At 42.8% G+C, this 18981-nt stretch overlaps 1 protein-coding gene across 4 annotated transcripts in view; it reads left to right on the top strand.

Annotated features, from left to right (window-relative positions):
* The window catches only part of SHQ1 (SHQ1, H/ACA ribonucleoprotein assembly factor), a 136804-nt gene that overhangs the window by 80749 nt on the left and 37074 nt on the right, over positions 1–18981 (top strand). For 3 of the 4 annotated variants that reach the window (XM_037019314.2, XM_037019315.2, XM_073230914.1), the window contains exon 11: positions 16496–17706. The exons of the other annotated variant lie outside the window; for it this stretch is intronic. In XM_037019314.2, the coding sequence (XP_036875209.2) occupies positions 16496–17048 (553 nt within the window). In that variant the 3' untranslated portion in view covers positions 17049–17706. Of the gene's footprint in view, positions 1–16495; positions 17707–18981 lie in introns of those variants that run through there. 4 annotated transcript variants of the gene reach the window in all.

The following is an 18981-nucleotide window of genomic DNA, read 5'->3' as shown; positions in this document are numbered from 1 at the left end:
GAATGAAGAGCTATGTTGCCTTTTTAAGCAGGTGGGAACCACAGCTGTGATCAAAGCCACCCGCCCGGCTCCTGCCGGCTCTGGTCCCTGGTTTTTTGTAAACTGCTCATCATGAGGCTGAATTTATTCCGGAGTGAGGTGGCTCCAAGCAAACCCCTCCAGATGCTCCGACAAGGAATGAAAGGCGGAAGTACTTCTGTCTCTCACCGCGTGCAGCCAGCGTTTTGATAACATCATTTGAATCAGACTGTAATTAGGCTTTTGCATCCAGTTCTTGTAGGAACATGAAATGCTGTTGAGCCAACAGGTGTGGTCCTAGCTGCCATCTAACTGGAGGTTTAAGTTGGAATGTGTGTTCCTATGTTTAGTCAAATAATATCTTTGAGCCGCTTTTTCATTCTTATTTTTAGTAATCTGTAATTTTTGTAGGTAGCAATTTGGGTCTGCTTGGGGCATTTTGGCAACTCTCCAGTTCTAATTATAGAAGATTTTTTACTTGTAGGCCTTGATGATAAAGTGAATGTAGGATTTTAAAGAGTAGTCAACAGTTGTAATTTTTGAGAGTCATGGTCACTCCCTTAAAATTTGGAATAAACTCTAGTTCCCATCCTGATAAAACTATCCTAGCAGACTGACTTTGCATAAATGTTTTGTGGAGGATTGGATCCTATGACATATGAAAGATTCTTTAATGATTCTGCTGGAAAGTGTCATGTGCCAGCATCTTGTTTCTTGTAGTTAATAAACGTTCTTATTACCCAGATGGTGTCCCTGCTTCAGTGGAAGCCAGCACATAATGGGTCTGCACATCAAAAACTCGGGCCTTCCCTGGAATTAACCCCCTAGCATTAGGCAAAGGCTTGCCTCTGAGCATTGGTGAAATGTGGACAGTCATTCATACCTGCTTATTAGCCCAGGTGGCCGAGGAAGGATCAAAGAGCTCATGTACATGAAAACAATTCAGAAACCCTCCAGTCTGAGACCAGTGTGGGAAGTTTAGTACTCAAGGTTGTGGTTAGCCCTGTGGTCTTAGCTATGTCTAGGCCTCATCTTTGTCCCAGAAAATTAGGGCTTTAGATTAGATCTGTGAGGTCCTGTTTTATACTCAGAGCCACATGAGGCTATTGCAATTTAAATTAATTAAAATGAAATAAAATCTAAGATTCAGTTCCTCAGTCACCCTGGCAACATTTCAAGTACTCAGTAGCCATGTGCATTACTCAGCACAGATAGAATATTTCATCATGAGATAAAGCTCTACTAGACAACTCTGGACTCAATAATCTTTCTGATTTCTTCCAATCTGGGAGCATGTGTACTGCAGCAAAGTGGCTTACTCAGTTTGTGAAGGAGAATTAATTGTGCCTTTATTGCCCCCCTCACCCCCGCCCGCATATCTGCTTGATGTGCTGAAATCTTTACTCCTTTTTCCCTGGTGGCTGAGTGGGAGGCCTCCCCATGTCATCTTCTGCAGTTTCTTAGAAGAGCTAAGTTACTTGTAGAATGATACATTCTCAAGCCCTAGGTTTTATCTAGTTTATATTTATAATAGGAAATAATGTGAAATTCTCACTTGGCCTAGATTTTTCTCCTCTCTTACTAGACTTCTGGGTCTGTCTTTTTAGAAACAAGGCAGCCTGTTGTCATTTTCCATGAACATGGACCACATAGGTTGGGTGTCAGGCTCAGGCGGATAAAAGGAACAGGAAGTGGTTGTCCAGGCTTGGATACCTGATCTGGAGAAGAGAAACAGTCACGCGGGACTCAGCATGGAAGCAGCGCTTAGGACTGGGAACAGGAGTGAGGATGTGTTGGTTCTGCTAAGGTAATAGGCTAGAGATTGAAGCCAGGAAGCATGAAAAGGGTAAAAAAAGGATAAAGCTGGGCTCTGCTCTTCAGGCTAGTCACACATATCGGGTCCCTTCTGTCACCTTTCCATGAGGCCTTCCTGAGGCATCATAAAAAACTGAAGCCTCCTGTCCCTAGTGCTCTTGGGCCATCTTTTCAGCTACTTTTTTCTTTCATAGCACTTAACACCATCTAGCACACTCTATACTGTACTTAGTTTTTATTTATGGTCCATCTTTTCCTACACAAGACTATAAGCTCCATGAGCACAAGAATTCTTGTTTGTTTTGTTAAGTGCCTGGACACACAGTATTTTTAATAAATACTTACAGAAGGGTAAATGAAAAATGCAAATCTATAGATAAACCATCTGAGAATGAGTCGCAGGATCAAGTGGCCTAGAAGAGAAGCCAGGGAGAAGACTCTTGAACCAGAGCCCCATTAGCATAGGGCCCCCTCGCACCTTTTTACCTGGAGCCAAGGTTGGTAAATGGGGTTCATACTCATGCTGTGGGTGAGAGGGCTGTGGCAGAGTCCAGCTGTCCATTATAGAAGTTGTGCAGTGTGAGCAAATGCTTAGCCCTCCAGCGTCTATCCAGGGGTAGGAGAGAACCTCCCATCAGTCCCGTCCCTCCTGTGGACCCAGAGACGGGAGAGAGCCCTGCGCCACTCCTGCCCCCTCCTAGGTGTTTGGCTGTTTGGGAGGCAGCAGTTTCGAGACAGAAAAGTGTCAGGTGGTGTTAATCATCACTGCTATGCAGTCACAACTGTCTGGAGCGGTACTTCTCACACTTCATACAAACCCCCTGGGGACCTTGTTAAAATGTAGACCCTGATAAAGAGGTCGGGGGTGGGGCCTGGCATTTTGCAGTTCTAACACATTCTGGAATGCTGCTGCTGGTCCAGGGGTTGCACTGCGTAGGAAGACTTTATTAAGGAGAGGAACTTAAGTATTAGTCGTTGATATCAGTTGCCTTTATTAAAATATTTAGAAGTTTCCTTTGAATAGGCCAGGGTCTGGCATTTAAGGATGTTCTGATAGAGAGATGCTTTTCATTTCAATTTAAGTGGTTTTGGAGAGAGTGTAAGCAAGCATTAAGAAAACTAGCCTTTCCCAACTGTGTTTTTTTATAGTTGAATACTTGTCAGCACTTCTGTCAAGTCTGGCTTTCCATTCCAAGGTTCCTGAGGCAGTCGTGGACTACTCCAGGCCTTAGAGGACTTCTGCATGTGAGAGGAGGTTGTTGCCAGTAAGTGTGGCATGTACGTGCTGAGCAGTGATGCGCTGGTCCTATCAGGCCTGGATGGAGGTTCAGAGAAGGCTGTTCTCCTGGTACGGAGAAGCTGGCAGTGCCAGAGTCACTCTGAAGGCTGACCTTGCCTTTATAAAAATCACTGTCCTAGAAGATCAATGGGGAAAAAAGGAACGCACACCACAGGCATGTTGGAATCTGTGTCTGATAGTCAAGATCTCTTGGAAATAGATGATCTTACATGTATATCTCTTTCCTGCCACATTCCAGGATAGAGTTGCAAGTCCTTCCGGAATGTAGTCAGTCTGTCTTGCACTCTGAGAATACAGCCAGGACCTAATGGTGTTGCTCTCATACTGTGACTCCTTGGTTCCCTCATCGCTGGAACCTCCTCCCGCCTTTTCTCACCTAGACAGCTCCTCCTAGTCCTTAAGAAAGTTTGCTTTGTTGGTGCTTTTGGTAGGAAGGCTCCTCTGCCCTTACCGCCTTCTCACCGTTCCAACCTTGCAATGGCTGCCCCTCCCCTGTGGTCTCATGGCTGGTACCAAATTACAGTCATTTCTCATTATTCAAAGTAGTTATGTTCTGTAAAGTTGCTGCAAGCATGGACTTAGCAAACACAACCATCGTTCCTAGGGGAAATACAGGGTCCGGTTTCTGCAAGCCTCTGGTCACAACGTCTTCATCCACCATCTATATCCTTGTTTTATGTGCATTTCTGTTTATATGTGAATAAGATACCTTATTCGTATATATATATAGTTGATTCATTAGTAGTGAATCCACAGCCAGCAGCACTGTAACTCAGGCCTGAACAAAGCTCATCGAACCACAAGTATTTTCTTCGTAAGACACATTACAGCCTTTGTGCACTTAAATGTCAAGTAGTACTGGTTTTGAGGCTACAGATAAATTTTAGTGCGTAAGTGAATTCGCAGATACAGGATCTGCATGTAATGAAGGTGGGCTGTACTTTATAGACACACCAAATTTGTATGGGTACTGACACAATAAGGTCAGAAAAGATGAAATAGATGCTTCTTCCCTCAGAGAATTTGATCTTTGAAATTTCAAGAACAGCATTGCAGTAGTCACCTGGAGCAGAATAAGGCTTTTGGTGGACATTGCCCTCATTTTAAGATACAGAAGATTTTGCATAGAATTATGTGCGAGAGGCTCCAGGACTTGCAGAGCCCCAGAGCTGACTCTGCCCAGGGCGCCCTGTGCGGATCCTTTTTGTCACTGTGCATTGAGGTGGCCTCCTCTTCCGATCAGAGCCTCTGTTTTTTATTCACCATTACACTCACCAAACCTGGCATATAGAAGCATGGTCAATAAATATTTGTCAAAAGACTGACCTCAAAAAAAACAACAACAACAGACTGACCTTGGACCTGAGTACTTGAGCCAAAAAGCAACAGTTTTGTCTACTTGCTTCTGTTCCTGGTCTACAACCCCTTGGCCCCAATTCTGAAATCCAGAAAGTTCTGAAAGCAGAAGTGTTTTTAGGGCAATTGGCAGCAAAACCTGGCTGACCTGAACTCATGTGAGGACATGAGGCTCTTTACAGTTTTTACTTATCCCCCTGGAAGTGACTAGCCATACCAGAGATACTCATGTATTTGATGCAGAGATATTAGAATATTTGATGACAAGGTTGCTGCTGGGAGTAGTAGGTAATAGCTGGTGTAACAGCATATACCCAAAACTGCCTTTCTGAAATGCAAAACAAATAAACGAATTGGAATTTCTAGACTCATCTAGGTCCAAGGATTTCAGATAAGGCACTGCAGACCTTAGTAGAATCTAGGGGTTTTCTGTAGCAATTTTATTTAAGGAAACTGATAATTTAGTTAGAAGTGAATTAGCCAGAGGCATAACCGGTTATAGTCTCTGGCTGATGAGAGGAAGGATGAGTGACATAATCTGATGGTATACCTCGTGAGGGGGGAGCATGTAGAGGAAAGCCCTGGGGTATGAAGAGCGCAAGGGGTAGTTCCTTTTGTGACTAGGAGCCGAACTGATGGAGGTGAAGGAGCTGATGAATCTGATGACTGTATCATAAATATGAAAACTGGTCGCTTTGAGTCTGTTAGTCTGTATGTGCAGGTACGTGGGTGGAGTTTGTTAGAAAAAGAGGTCCCCTGAATTTCAGAATTTATTTGGAAAGTCTGGCCATAATGTCCAAATCAACTATCATTTCACAGAGAAATGTGTCGGTAAACATACTCTTCTATTAAAAAAAAAGTCAACATTGAATCAAAAGACTCCCAAGCAATTGAGATCAAGTAAAGTACTTTTCCCATCCAGTTTACTGTACAGTAACAGTACTAATGACAATTATAATAATAAACGAAGTGCCGGACAAGTTGATCTAGTGGTCTTTTGTTTCTCCCCCTTAAAGGGAAGGCTTTCTTTTGTTACTGTACAAATTTTAATTGGCATTACAGATAGAGGATGGGGCCTCAGAAACCTTTATGCTCGTTAATAAAAAGCTATCTGTTTTAAGAAAGTAATCCTTTTTCTCTAATACACAAATTAGATAAAATCACTCACTTTAAGTAAAATATTCACACAAGTGGTATAGAAACTCCTGGGTGTCTTGTTTTCAGGCTTCTGTTAGGGAAGATGGAAGATTAGAAGCTTGGAAGCAGAACTAAAAGGAAAATTATTAGACATTGTTTGATATAGCAGAAGGCACTAAGGCTGATTTGTAGATGAGATGTCCTGGGGCAAGGGCATGTCAGATGTTTTTACAAATAATATTTGAAATGACCCACAGCCAGTGCTTTCACCACTGCCCTGGGAGTAACCTTCAGAGCCGGGAACGGTGGGCTTCTGCAGAGAACAACTTGCTGTGTACAGGATGCAGGTGAAAGAGATGACGAATGGATCTTTCTCAAGGCGTATTTTGAGACTCTTTTTGTGTTTGGTAGAACGTGCCATGCCTTTTAAAAAGCAGTTGGTGATGGGGAATGTTTTTTTAGAAGTCCTGACGGTTTGCCCAGAGGAAATTGGAGCTGTCGCTGGGATCCCGTCCCCCCACCAAGATATCTTCCTCTCTGGCTCCATCCCCCTTTCCAGAGCAAATGTTCAGAAGCTGAGACTTCTTTTCCTGGACTCATGGGGTCTTTTTAGGCTGAGTTTTGTGGAAGAATGCACAGATTATAAGTATACAAATAATGAATTCTGATAAAGTGAAACACCTGTGTCACTACCACCAAAGTCAGAAATTGTGCCCTTGAGGCTGCCTGCAGCCCCTTTGTGCACCCTTACTCCTCACCCCCATCCTGTAACCACTCTCCTGACTTGTTTCACCATCTGTTACTTTGCCTATCTTAGAACTTTGATGAACTAATACAGTGTATACTCTCTGTTGTCTGGCTTCATTCATTCAGCACTATTCTTGTGAGGATTCTAACTCAACATCTATCTGAAAGGTCTCTTCGGGACATCTTTTTAAGAAATCCCCTGGCAGACTGGTCTGAAGCATTAAATCCTAAAAAGGTGCACCACTGGTGATGTAGCTGTGCTGGCAGTGTGAGCAGGAAAATGGAATAGATTATAGGTGGACATATTTTCTGAGCACTTTCTTGTTTGCCTTTGCTGTTCCAAGACGCCTGCCGGACTCCCTGCCAGGGTACCGCCGTCTACACCCAAGTGCACCTGTGCTTAGAAGTTGCTGAGCCCTGAAGGCTGTGGTTCCCAGGCGCAGACAGGTCACATCGCTGCCCTTATATTGATGAGCTGTCCTGATTGGCCGGCATAGAGTTGTTTTGTGTAAGAATAAATGAACGTAAGCTGGCCTGCCCCCCAGAGGTGGCCAGTTAGCATTGTTGACTGGCCCTTGTGAGGCGCATGCTGTCTCCAACCTGTGTCTTTCATGTTGTCCCTGTTTCCCCACTAGGAAAGAAAGGTTCCAGATTTTTTTTAGATAGCAAAGTAACCGTGATTCAGAGTGAGGGGTAGAGGCAGAGCTTATGTGGTATGTCAGACATTTAGTGATCCCAGAAAACCCCCAGCTAGTGAACAGGCAGTGCGTCGCGGTCATTCATTTTTTACAGCCGATTGTCACTCAGAAACAATGGTTCTAGTTCAGGTGATTGATGCCACTGCAGTATGCACTTAAAATGACATTTCACTGTGCATCATACCAGTGAATGGATAAATATTTTGAATTTTGAAACTTTTGGACTCCCCTCATAATTTGGAGAGCTGCATGCTTCAGCCTGTGCACATAGTAAACATACCAACACTTGAGTATTTTCTGTCTCGGTATTGTGAAAGCAACATAGCACATTGACTGTATTTTGTAACCAAGGAAAATTCTGGCATTTTGAACAAGCATAGAAAGAAATAAACATGTTTAATCATTTGACCCAGTCTTTCTTTCTTAGAGTATGCCAGGAAATTTGGAAGCAGCATTTCCATTCTGTTTTCAAGATGGCAAAATGGAGACAAAAGGGACATACTTGAAAATTTAGCAAGAATTTCCACTTCTGTAGACCTCAAAACTACCCTAGTAGTTTTTCTTAATAGGTAGTCTTGGTTTAAGAAGTTGGAGGGTAAGAGAAAGAGTGTCCCAGCTGGTGGTCCACGGCACCACAGATGGGTTTCAGAGGAAAGGAGACATTGGCCCTGTCACCCATCAGGGTGGCAGGTGGGTGTTGGGCCACATGGGCCAGGGTGCCCTTGTGCCATGCCAGGCAAACACCATTTTCTGTGTCTTCCTGATGTGAAACAGCTTAGGAGAAGCATTGCTTTAAGTAGACGGCTCTTATAAGACTCTGAGGTAGAAGGTTAGCTGACTACTCAGTGGGTGGGAGCCAATACGGAAGACTTGGGGAAGAAAGAATGTTCCAGAAGGAGGGGACAACCAAGTGCAAAGGCCTTGAGATTCGAAAGCATTAACATGTCCTTGGGAGGGAGAGAGGGCAGTGAGTGGAGCGGGAGCACGACCACCTGCACACACATGGCAGGTGACCTCGCTGAGGGGACAGGGCCCAGGCCAGATCTGCAGGGCTCGTGCCCCACAGGGAGTTCAGGTTTTATTCGGAGTGTTCTGGGAGGTTTCCACGCTGGCTTTTTAAACAGAGAATCATCATGATCATAATATAGAAGTGTAAAACCATAGTGTCTTAGACCCAGAGGGGAATCAGGAACAGACTGATCCACTCTCTGCATTGTATTATGTGAAAGAATCTTTTCTGTGCCTTACCGCTGAGGATATTTTTGGTGGTGTCTTTTTTTCCTTTTGTAAAATCAGGAACTTGTATGAGATGCCTTCTCCCATCTGTTGGCCTGTGCAGACCTGGATCCCTATAGATCCCTCTGTATGAGTTTCCTAGGGCTGCTGTAACAAATGACCACAGACTCGACGCACTGAAACCGCAGGAGTGAGTGCTCTCACAGTGCCCGAGGCCTGAAGTCCACAGCCAGGGTGTCAGGAGGCTTGGTTCCCTCCACAGGTGTGAGGGAGTCTGTTCCTCTCTCGGATCTTCTGGTGGTTGCTGGCCATCCTTGGGGTTCCTTGGCCTGTACTTGCAGCCTCTGCCCCCAGCATCACATGGCCTTTTGTGTGCCTGTGCCTTCACGTGGTGTTCTTACAAGGACACCAGGCCCCCTTGAGTCACTGGGTTTGGGGACCTCCCCTGTCTGGTATGACTTTGTTTTGACTACATCTGCAAAGACCCTCCTCCCAACTCAGGTCCCACTGGCAGGTCCTGGGGGTTAGGACTCGAACATATGTCTGTGGGGGATGCATTTTAGCCCTCCTCTTCTGCCACCACCCTCATTGCAGTGCCTTCTCCATCTTGCTGGGTGACCTTCACCTAGTTTAATGGAATCCAAATGGCCACTTCATCTGAACCATTAACAGGTGAAAATACTACACCTCTGTCTTTAAACACTGTCATTAATACTGAGTGCCCTTTTCACATAGGTGAAATGTGCGCTGGGTTGTAGGGGGGAGTAGAGGGAAATATGGTAAGTTTTGTCAGAATTGTTTAAGTCCAACATCCAAAATAGCGTGCTTCATGGAATAATTTTAGAGAAGACAATGGATTGAAAAGATGTGTCTGTCTCTGCCTTGGGCCCCTAGTCCCCATTTCCTCATATCCTTTTCTATCCTACAAAGGTCTTTTGTTGATGTTTTTGTTTTGTTTTTGTGTATTTTTTACTTAACCAGCTATTTGGTTTCACTCAAATCAATTTATTCCTTGCCTTGTAACAAATTATTTAAAGCATTTCTCTGTATACGCACGTGTATGTGTAAAACAAGATGGCATTAATTAAGGCTGGGGTAAAAGAAGAAGGAAAACCAAGTAGCAGCAAAATGAAAAGGGTAGAAGGAAGGTGTTCTGCGTACGTTCTGTCATGCCAGGTGGGTCACAGACTTGAATTTCCTAATAGCCAGCATGGACGGGGAGACTTTCGTTTGCACAATTCTAAGAGTTTCATGGGGCCAGTGTTGAAACTGGCTCGGAACACAGCTTTGGGGATCACAGTGAAGCACATATCACAAAAGTAGTTCTGCGGAGTTGTAGCGGGGAGTAGAGGGAAAGAAATATGGCAAATTTATGAGACTCACATTTTCATCTCTGCTAATTTGATTCGGTCTGGCACAAATGCAAAAATATTTCTAGAATGGATGGAGTGCATTTCTTTTCAACAGTTCTTTATGAACATTGTACCTTTCTTGACCTCTTTATCACCCTTATCTTTCCACTTCTTAGATGGATGTCAGTGAAGAAGCAAATGATAGCTTTTCTGGATTTGTATCAACCTTCACCTGCAAGAGGCGTGCTCTTCAATATGTGGGACTGCCATAGCATTTTTTTTGTTGTTACTGCAGAAACTCATTTACTTTGCTCTAAAAAAATGTGTGTGTATTTATCTAGTACAGCCGCATAATATGTCATGTGGTGGGGTCAGGGGTGTCCTTATTTCTGAATATTCATTATTTGAGTTTCTGTAGTTAGAAAGTTACAAGAAAAGTGATGATAGTCAAAACAAAATACTTACTAATGGTCAGACCACTTAATAAATGTAGACCCCATTCTAGCATATTGTTTCCTTCCTAGCATCTTCTTCACCGATCCTGCCAGTATTCTCGCTGTTTGACCTCTCATTGCTCATTGATTATACACAGTGTATGTAAATTACAGGTGGAGCAAAAGAGCAAGATATCACAAAGGCAGCGGAAGTAATGTAAGAGCCGTGCTTGAACTACACATAGAGCCCCTGACAGTGAGGCTTGGGAGTGTGGGATAAGCTACCCACTGAAGAAGAAAACGCTACGGTAATAATGACATTAGTGGGAAGTCTGTATTTTAAATAGCAAAGGATTGATTTGAGCACCATATGATGGAGAGGCCCTTGAGAAAACGGATGGTGCCTAATGATGATTTGTAAAAATTACCCTGATTGTGCTCTAAAACACCAACCTGAAGTGATGAATGTCAGTTAGTACTGTAATAGAATTGTTAGAACAGTTACAATTACAAATACACTGTTCAGTTCACCCTTTGTTCATTTTGAGAATCAGTGCTCAGTTGCACTTATAACCCACAAACTTACCTTGTCAAATATTTTCTAAACTTGTTTGTGATTTTGTTTTTAGGTGAAATCTTAACCTCTTTTATCACTATTTACTATTAAATTTTGGCCTCTATTTTCTGTTGATTTACTTGTACCTTTTGGGGTCTTAATTCTCCATTAATGAGCATCTCCACTCTTTGTTACAGCTGTAGGGGGTGTATGGTATCGGAGTTTCCCCTCAAAATGCATGTCCTTCCCGGGACCCCAGAATGTGACCCTATTTGGAAATACAGTTGTTGCAGATATAATCGATTGTTAAGAGGTCAGGCTGGAGGAGGATGACCCCTTAATCCATTATGAGTGGTGTCCTTATAAGGAGAGGAAAGGAGACACAAAGATGCCCCCAGAGGGCAGACAGCATGGGAGGGAACAGATACCGCGTGCCACGTGATGACGGAGGCAGCGCTTAGAGTGATGTGTCTACCAGCTGAGGAGCACACACAGGGACTGCCGGACACAGAAGCTAAGAGAAAGGCCTGGGACAGATTCTTCCCTCGCCCACAGAAGGAACCAGCCCTGCCAATATCTTGACTTAGGACTTGTAGCCTCTGGAACTGTGAAAGAATAAATTCCTCCTGTGTCAAGCCACCCATTTGTGGTAGTTTGTTTTGGCAGCCCTAGGAAACTCCTATAGGCAATTTTCAGAAAATTGGCCTGTTGATTCACAGACTGCATGTGAACGTGCAGAGCCCAGGCCCACAGTGGTAGTGGAGAAAAGTTGGAAATAAGACAAAAAGTTACCTCATTGACCCAAATGCAGTATGGCTTAAGTAACTTGCAGGATTTTCTGAATAAATTCATAGTTTCTTGTTTAAAGATATGGACTGTTTCTGTTAATGACCAAGTTGGAGACGGTTTTCACTGCTGCAGACTACAGACAGTTCTGTGTCCAACTGTGCATCGGTTGGTGTTTGTTTTTCATGGCAACTTTCAGAGAAGGGTCTCCCCAGCAACTTCTGCTCAAGCTAATGCATCACCTTTTAGGTTGGGCAGCATGAAGGTGTTTGGGAAAGGGGATTTCAAAGTTTGGAACTAGTTATTTTCCACTGAAAGGAATTATGATTATATGTCATCATCATCATCTCAGTGCCCCTTTAAAAAGAAAGTTGATCTATTGTTTGTTCCCAGATAGAATCCTTGCTCTGTGCATGTGTGCGTGTGTGCTCACCCTTTGGCTTAAAAGGCCAAGTCAGTGTATTCCATCACCCAGTATGAAATGTCCCTTGAATTTTGCCCCACCGGAGTCCTGTCCCACATTATCAGTTCCTGGCTCTAGTGTCAGTGTGTCATGCCTGGCAGGTTAGCAGGTTTTGGCAGAGGAAATGAAACCTAGTCAGTTGCTGCAAGATTTATAGTAGACCTTGTATTGCAGGAAGTGGTGAAAAGTTGATTGATAGTTTGAGACAAAACTGTACAGCAAGAACCAGGATGTATGCTTTCTATTTATACTCAGTTTTCTTTTCCCTACATTTCAGGGCTTCTTTTTTTTGCACTTTGGTTTGGCTGTTTTATAAAGCTGTGGATCTTTTTTTTTTCCCCCTCAGTCACCAAATATAAAAGGACGAAGGAAATTCTATATTAGTTTAGCCACGGCAAAGGCACGCACTTTCAGCTGCTACTATTACTCTTTCATGGTAGTTATATTTACTGTAACTTGTCAGAGAGCAGATTTTAACTAAAAGACAGCCTCCAAATAGGATATTATTTCACATGTGTACACAGAATGAAGGTGTTTTTTTTGTTTTTAGAATGATGGTTTTTTTTTTAAAAAGTTACAGGGCAAGATTACATTTCTAATAACTTTCTAAGAAAAACCTGTTTTGAGTATAATTTTATTAGAATGTGATATTAGTGTCATCTAATTGTCCGTTTCTTTTAAGTGCTGAATCTCTGCACTGTGTAATAGAATCTTAACCAGTAGTTGTTCTCCACTGAGATAGAAAATATATGCTGTAAGTGCAACTAGTAACTTACAGAGTGTTTTCATTAACTTAAATCAATGTGCCTGGTTATTGTAAGCATTTGGGTTAACTAATAATGTCATAATAATGTCATCTGACAAGGCTTTTAACATGAACTGACCTGGTCTGTTCTGAGTGTGACAGTGAAAAACCACTGAACTACATTAAATGAGGTGCTTTCTGAACTGGAAGGGCCATTACAGGGTGAGAATTTATAAGGAGTGGTAAACTTAGAACCAACTCTAAATGTACCCATGGTTGAAAGAACAAAAAAGCTACTTTTTCCATGGCTTAGTCTTTTTCTCCAAAGGAATAATTTCTTTCTTTTTTAGCAGTGTTTGCTGAGTTATCTGTATAGAAATAAAGCCATTGAATAGAAACAAACCCAACTTTCCTTCCTCAGTTTATTAGGTCACATTCTGTACCAATGACATAGTGACATTTTCCATTACTTCTTACCCTCGCATTCTTTAGGGGGAGAGTTCAGAATGCTTCTTCCATTAACTTAAAGTTTCTATCAGAACTTTAATATTAATTTAGGGAACTAGCCAGGTAGTAAAAGTGGGATAATAAGACACAGAGATGAATCAGCATGGCAAAGAATAAAAAAACGAACATGTAATTCATTTTTTACGTATTTTACATATGTAAAAAATATTTACATATTTTACACTTTGTTTCCCACTTTACAGAGTGAAGGATAAAAATTCCCATCACCCCGTTACAGGCCTAGGTTTCTGTTTGGGTCACATGGCTCATCCTTGCCGCCTTCTTGGCTGTTAGAGTTGATACTTTTTAGTCCTGTGATAATGCGGGATATGCTTTCTGAAAAGAGGCAGGATTGTAGGAGAGGGGTTTAGAAATTCTATATTTATATTTTATATATGACAGATACAATATTTTATAGTCAACAATAGCAAAGATCCAAGTAGTTTCAACTCATGAGTTAATGTATCTATTATATTCAGTAATATCCACAAAAATAATTCAGATTTTTCCTCCGATTCCATATCGCTTTAAGAAAGTGTAGATGTAGATTTCATTTAAGACTGGTAAGCTGAAGTTATCGGGCATAGCTTCTTTGACAAATCCTGGGCCTTATGCAAGTCAGAACTTGCTCATTTGGAAGGTGGTGGAGAAGAGCTTGGATTGGGAAGGAGTAGGAGTGTGGTCTTAGAAAGTGGAACTTTCCTGAGCCTGGATATTCACAGAGGCCCTAAGGTGGAGTAGGAAGAACACTGGGGCTCTGAGGCCTGGGTTTCAAATCTCATCTGCCCCTTGTTAGCTGGATGAGCTTCAGCAGCTCTCTTAACTCCCCTAAGCTTCTGTTTCATCGGTACTGTTGGGAAAAAATGACACTGATTCCTGGGGTGGTCATTAGGTGCAAGTGCAGTGACGTCTGTGGAACGTTATCCTTCATATATTGTCGAACGTATTTGTCGTGGCTATTAAAAATGTATGTGGGCACCTAAGTAAAAACTTCTGTTTTAAATTTTTATTTCTACTATTACACTTTAATTAGAGGCATGGCTTTTTTTTACCAAGTTCATCGCTCTTCATCCCTAACGGGGTGTGTTGGTACCCAGAGAGGACCTCATCCAGTGAGAAAGGTGGCATTGAGCTAGTGGCCAGGCTGCTAGGGCCTGGGGCTTTACATGGGGCCACAAGCTCTGACTGCATCCTTTACCACTGGTGGTCAGGTTTCACAGTATGTGGTGGACATCATGGACAGCTGTCTTGGACATGATGTAAATTGTGTCACAACCATCTTATTCCATAACTATGCTTTGAGAGGTGGTCTCAGACTGACCCGAGTTTATCCAGAGCTTTGAGCCCTTTGGTGAACCATTAACTGACTGGCTGATCTCACCTTAGTTTTCCTCTTTCCCCAGCTACCTTTCCTTTTCTAAGCTCTGCAACTCCAGCCCTCAGTCTCAGCGTTTTCCATGCTTAAGAGGAAGTTGTCCATCACTGGTGGCTGTTGGCCTTGTCCCATTCACCCCACCATATCTCCCGCCCACCCTTGGCCTCTGACTGTAGCGGCGCTTCTGGGTCCTCATTACACCTGTGAAGATGCTGGGGGCGCATCCCTCACAAAGTCATGATCTCAGATACATGTAGGCACTTAGGTGAAAAATACCATCTTTTTTCAGTGGTTCCCACTGTACTACCCATGCATGTCAGCTCTATTGAAATGAAGTGTCATTTTCCCAGTATTATAGGATGGACCACACTTTTACAAGTGAATTATCTACTGAACTTGCCCTCATCCAGTTTGTGACAGAGCCACTAAATGTTTCATATCCTCATTTAATCTTTACAGTTAGGGAGACCAGAAGCCACGAAGCCATGTCTGCACGCTGAGCATTCTCACTCACCACCACCTCTTTTCAGTTGTCACATCAGATTTTTCTCTACAGCATAGTGAAGATAGTTTTTAGAGGATGGCAGTTTGCTTTGTTGTGTTTTCAAGAACAGAAAACAAAAGAGCATCAGAACTAATGAAAAACTTGATTCAGTGTAACATAAAGTTACAAATTTAGAAAGCCTCTGAAATGATACAAAATGATTTCTGATGAGAATAAAAAGCACTCCATGCTGCCCTCTACTATTGCTTTTTTCTTTTTTTTGTACATACAAAATTCTGAGTACATGTTATGTTCACATAGGTTTAAAAATAAACAGTGTACATCAAAAATTCTCCCTCCCAATGGTCCTCCATTTTTCCATTTACCACCCTCCCACCACATAGGTTAGTGTTTTCTGTAGCTTTAGAGTTTATTGATAAGTATATAAGCAAATACAAATACATGTTTTTATTTCTTGCGTTTTTTTAATCTTAAACATAAAAGGTAGTATATACACATGACAGGCCTTATGTTGTTGTCATTAAATGGTATGTCCGGCTTGGGCCACAGAGAGCTTCATTCCTACGCCAGCCGTAGGCTACTCCCTGAATGGATGTGCCGTAACTTATTTGACAGCCTCATATTGATGGGCATCTGGTTGTGTCCCATTTTGGGTATTAAAAACAATGCCATAGTAAATAGCCTTGAGCCTGTGTCATGTAGCATATGTGGTTAATTTCCAGATGTGGTATGGCTGGGTCAAGGGTATGTACATTTTCAATTTTAGAAGTTATTGCCAACCTCTCCTACGTAGAGCTGGAGCCCGTTTAATCTCTCACCCAAAGGGAATGAAGTTTTTTTCTTCCTTGTAGCCTTGCTCACCACGTTACCAGATGTTTGGATTTTTGCCAACCTAGTAAATGAAAAATACTGTGTATATCTCAGTATGGCTTTGGTTTGTATTTCTCCTATTTGGCTGAAGCTGAACATCTTATCATATATTTAAGAGGCACTTGTATTTCCTTTGGTGAGAATCGTCTGCCCTGTCTTCTGCCCATTTTCCAGATGGATGGTGAAAGAACTGTGCTGGGGGATTTAAGCCTTACTCAGTAATACGAGTTGCAAATTTTTTCTCAGTTATGCCTGAACCGTTTGACTTTGCTTTTGATGGGTTCTTTTGCCTTACAGAAGTTGTTGACTTTTACTAGTTGAATTGATCAATCTTTGCTTTTGTTTTGTGGCTTCTGGATTCTGGGTCATGGTTAGAAAGGCCTTCCTTGTTCAGGGATCATAGAGGAAATCCTTGTATCACTTGCCTAGCTTCCTTTTTTAGGTTGATATCTTTCATCTGTTTGGGGATTGATTGTGGTGTGTCCCGTGAAGAGTGGATCCCGCTTTGTATTGTCATGTCTTTAAGCTGTGTACTTCTTATCCCCAGGCCACTTAACGAATAGTCCTAATATTTCTTCTTAAAATGGTTTTCAAGGTCCAAAAAGTTGGCAGCTCTTGCAGAAGCCTTAAAGGAAGCCTCTCTGTCCAAGGCCCAGCTGGGTTTAGAACTGGAGGAACTGGAAGCAGCCGCACGTCTTGTCCAGGAGGAAGAAAGTGCAGGAGAAGCCACCCATTCCGCTTTCAGGCAGCGCGTGCCTTCCCCCAGGCCTGAGGCCAGTGAGTCAGAGGAGTCGGACAGCACGACATCATCTGAGCCTGAAGACTCAGACCCAGAACAAGAGGCGCCCAGAGATGGCGAGTCCGAGACGGTCCGTTCCCTGCGGGGTCCCTTTCTGGAGGGAAGCAGTGCCCTGTTTTACGATGACGGTGGGGCGTGTAGAACCTTGGCCTTCCCCAGGACTGACATTAGTCTAGGAAAGCCACTGTCCTCTCGCCAGGATCCAGGACTTGCTGGGCCTCTGATAGAGGAGATTGGAGAACACCTAGGGGCTGCTGTTCACATTTCCAACCCCGAGGGCGGTGCCGCCGACCCCCAGAGCAGCGTGCAGGGTGGACATGCCCAGCAGACACCTAAGGACCCACTCTGAGTGGTTTTACTCACTGTTGAAAATTAGGTCAGACTTGGTTTTATTTACTGAATTAGAATTCTTCATTTTCACTTAGTACTTTTTCTTGCGTATACATCATTGTCTTCCAGTGGACTAATGTTGATATCAGCTGGTTTCCTGTTGCAATTTTAAAAATAAAAGTTCTGAAGTATTTTTATGGAAGTGTAATTAATGTTCGAAGATGAAAATTAGTTCTGCCAGAATCTCTAGCATGTGGAGCCCATTGATGTTTTCAGTAGCTTTACAGAGGTATATTTGACATACAATAAACTGTGTATCTTTAAAGTATACAGTGTGGTAAGTGCTGATACGTGTCTGTCCCAAGTGAAGTAACTCCTGCCGTCAGGATGCTGCCCTTTCCCCTCACCTCCAAGCATCCCCTTGTCTGCTACCGCCTTCCATTGAATCCAGAGTAATGTATATACTCTTTTTTATCAGGCTTCTTTCACTCTGTATAATTATTTTGAGCTTTATCAGTGTAACATATAGCAAGGTTTTTTTTTAATTTTAATTTTTTCCATATTTGAGTACTGTTCAATCGTATGGATTTATCCATTCACCAACTGATGGACATTTGTGTGGTTTCCAGCTTTTGGCTGGAAATCTCCTGGTTACAAATAAAGGTGTTTTGATTATCTGTATGCAGTCTTTGTGTAGACATACACTTTTATTTCTCCTAGGTAAATATCTCGGAGTGGAATGACTGAGTCGTACAGTAGATGTATGTTTAACAGTTTTGTTTTCTAAAGGGGCTGTACCATTTTCCGTGTTTATCAGTACTGTATGAGCGGGCCTGTTCTTTCCCATTCTCATCATTACTTGATATGGTCATTTTTTAAAATTCTTAATCATTTTGCCAGGTGTGAAGCAGTCCCTCATTGGGGTTTTAATTTGCATTTGTAAAGACTTACCACGTTGAGCATCTTATTGTATGCTTGTTTGTCATCTGCGTACCATCAGTGAAGTATCAGTTCAAATCTTCTGCCAATTTTTTTTCCAAGTGGGGTTGTTTCCTTATTTTTGAGTTCTAAGAGTTCTTTATAATTACTGGATATAAGTTCTAGTTACGAGTCATTGTAGCATGCCTTGTCATCCTGGGATGCCAAACGATGTGAATTTACCTTGTTGGGTGCTGGGTGTATTCTTATAAATGTTCTTTAGCTTTGCTTTGGGAGGTAATTGAGTTACCTGGAAATAGTTGGATCCTTGGGGGTCTGGCGTGTGTAACTTCTGAGCAGGTCTGGACCAGTTCTCAGTCTAGGATGACCTCTTTCACAGCACCAAGGTCCCAGACCATGTGACTTGGGGGCTGTCCAGTCTGGGTGGTGGACACAGGCACCTGTGTGAGTGTTGAGCTCTGTTCCTCTGATCCTCAGAGATGCTTCTTCCCGTGGCCTCACATACATGCTCTTAGGATTAATATGCTTGAGTACTAGAGGGGGACCCACTCCAGGTATCTGGGGTCTCTGCAGCTCTCTCCTCCCTGGTGCTCTGTCTTGCAAACTCTAACTACCTTGGTCTCCCCAAGCCCTGTGCTCTGTCTCTTCAACTTGAACCCACTGGGGTCTGCCTAGGTTGTCCTGGCCAGTCTTCAGCATGATCATACAGCTCGTCAGGTTTGTTTTGCATGACTCAGGATCACTGTCTTTCATTGGTTGATGTCCATTGTCTTAAAAACCATTGTTTCCTGTATTATTTCTTTGTTTTTTGCTTATGTCAGGTGGGAGAGTAAATCTGGTCCCTATTACTCCATCTTGATTGGAAGCATAAGTCTCCATTAATATTTTAAACGTGAATTTCCCCACTTCAGTGTAAGCCCCTCGGGAGTGGGTTCTGTGTTGTGTCTGGTTACCACCGAATCATCAGTGCCCAGAGTCTCAGTGCTCCATAAATACCGGTTGAGTGAATGAAC

This window comes from Manis javanica, chromosome 3 (genome assembly GCF_040802235.1).
Source record: "Manis javanica isolate MJ-LG chromosome 3, MJ_LKY, whole genome shotgun sequence".
NCBI lineage: Eukaryota > Metazoa > Chordata > Mammalia > Pholidota > Manidae > Manis > Manis javanica.
The sequence above is the reverse complement of the archived record's forward strand: the minus strand, read 5'-3'. Positions and strand labels throughout refer to the sequence as shown.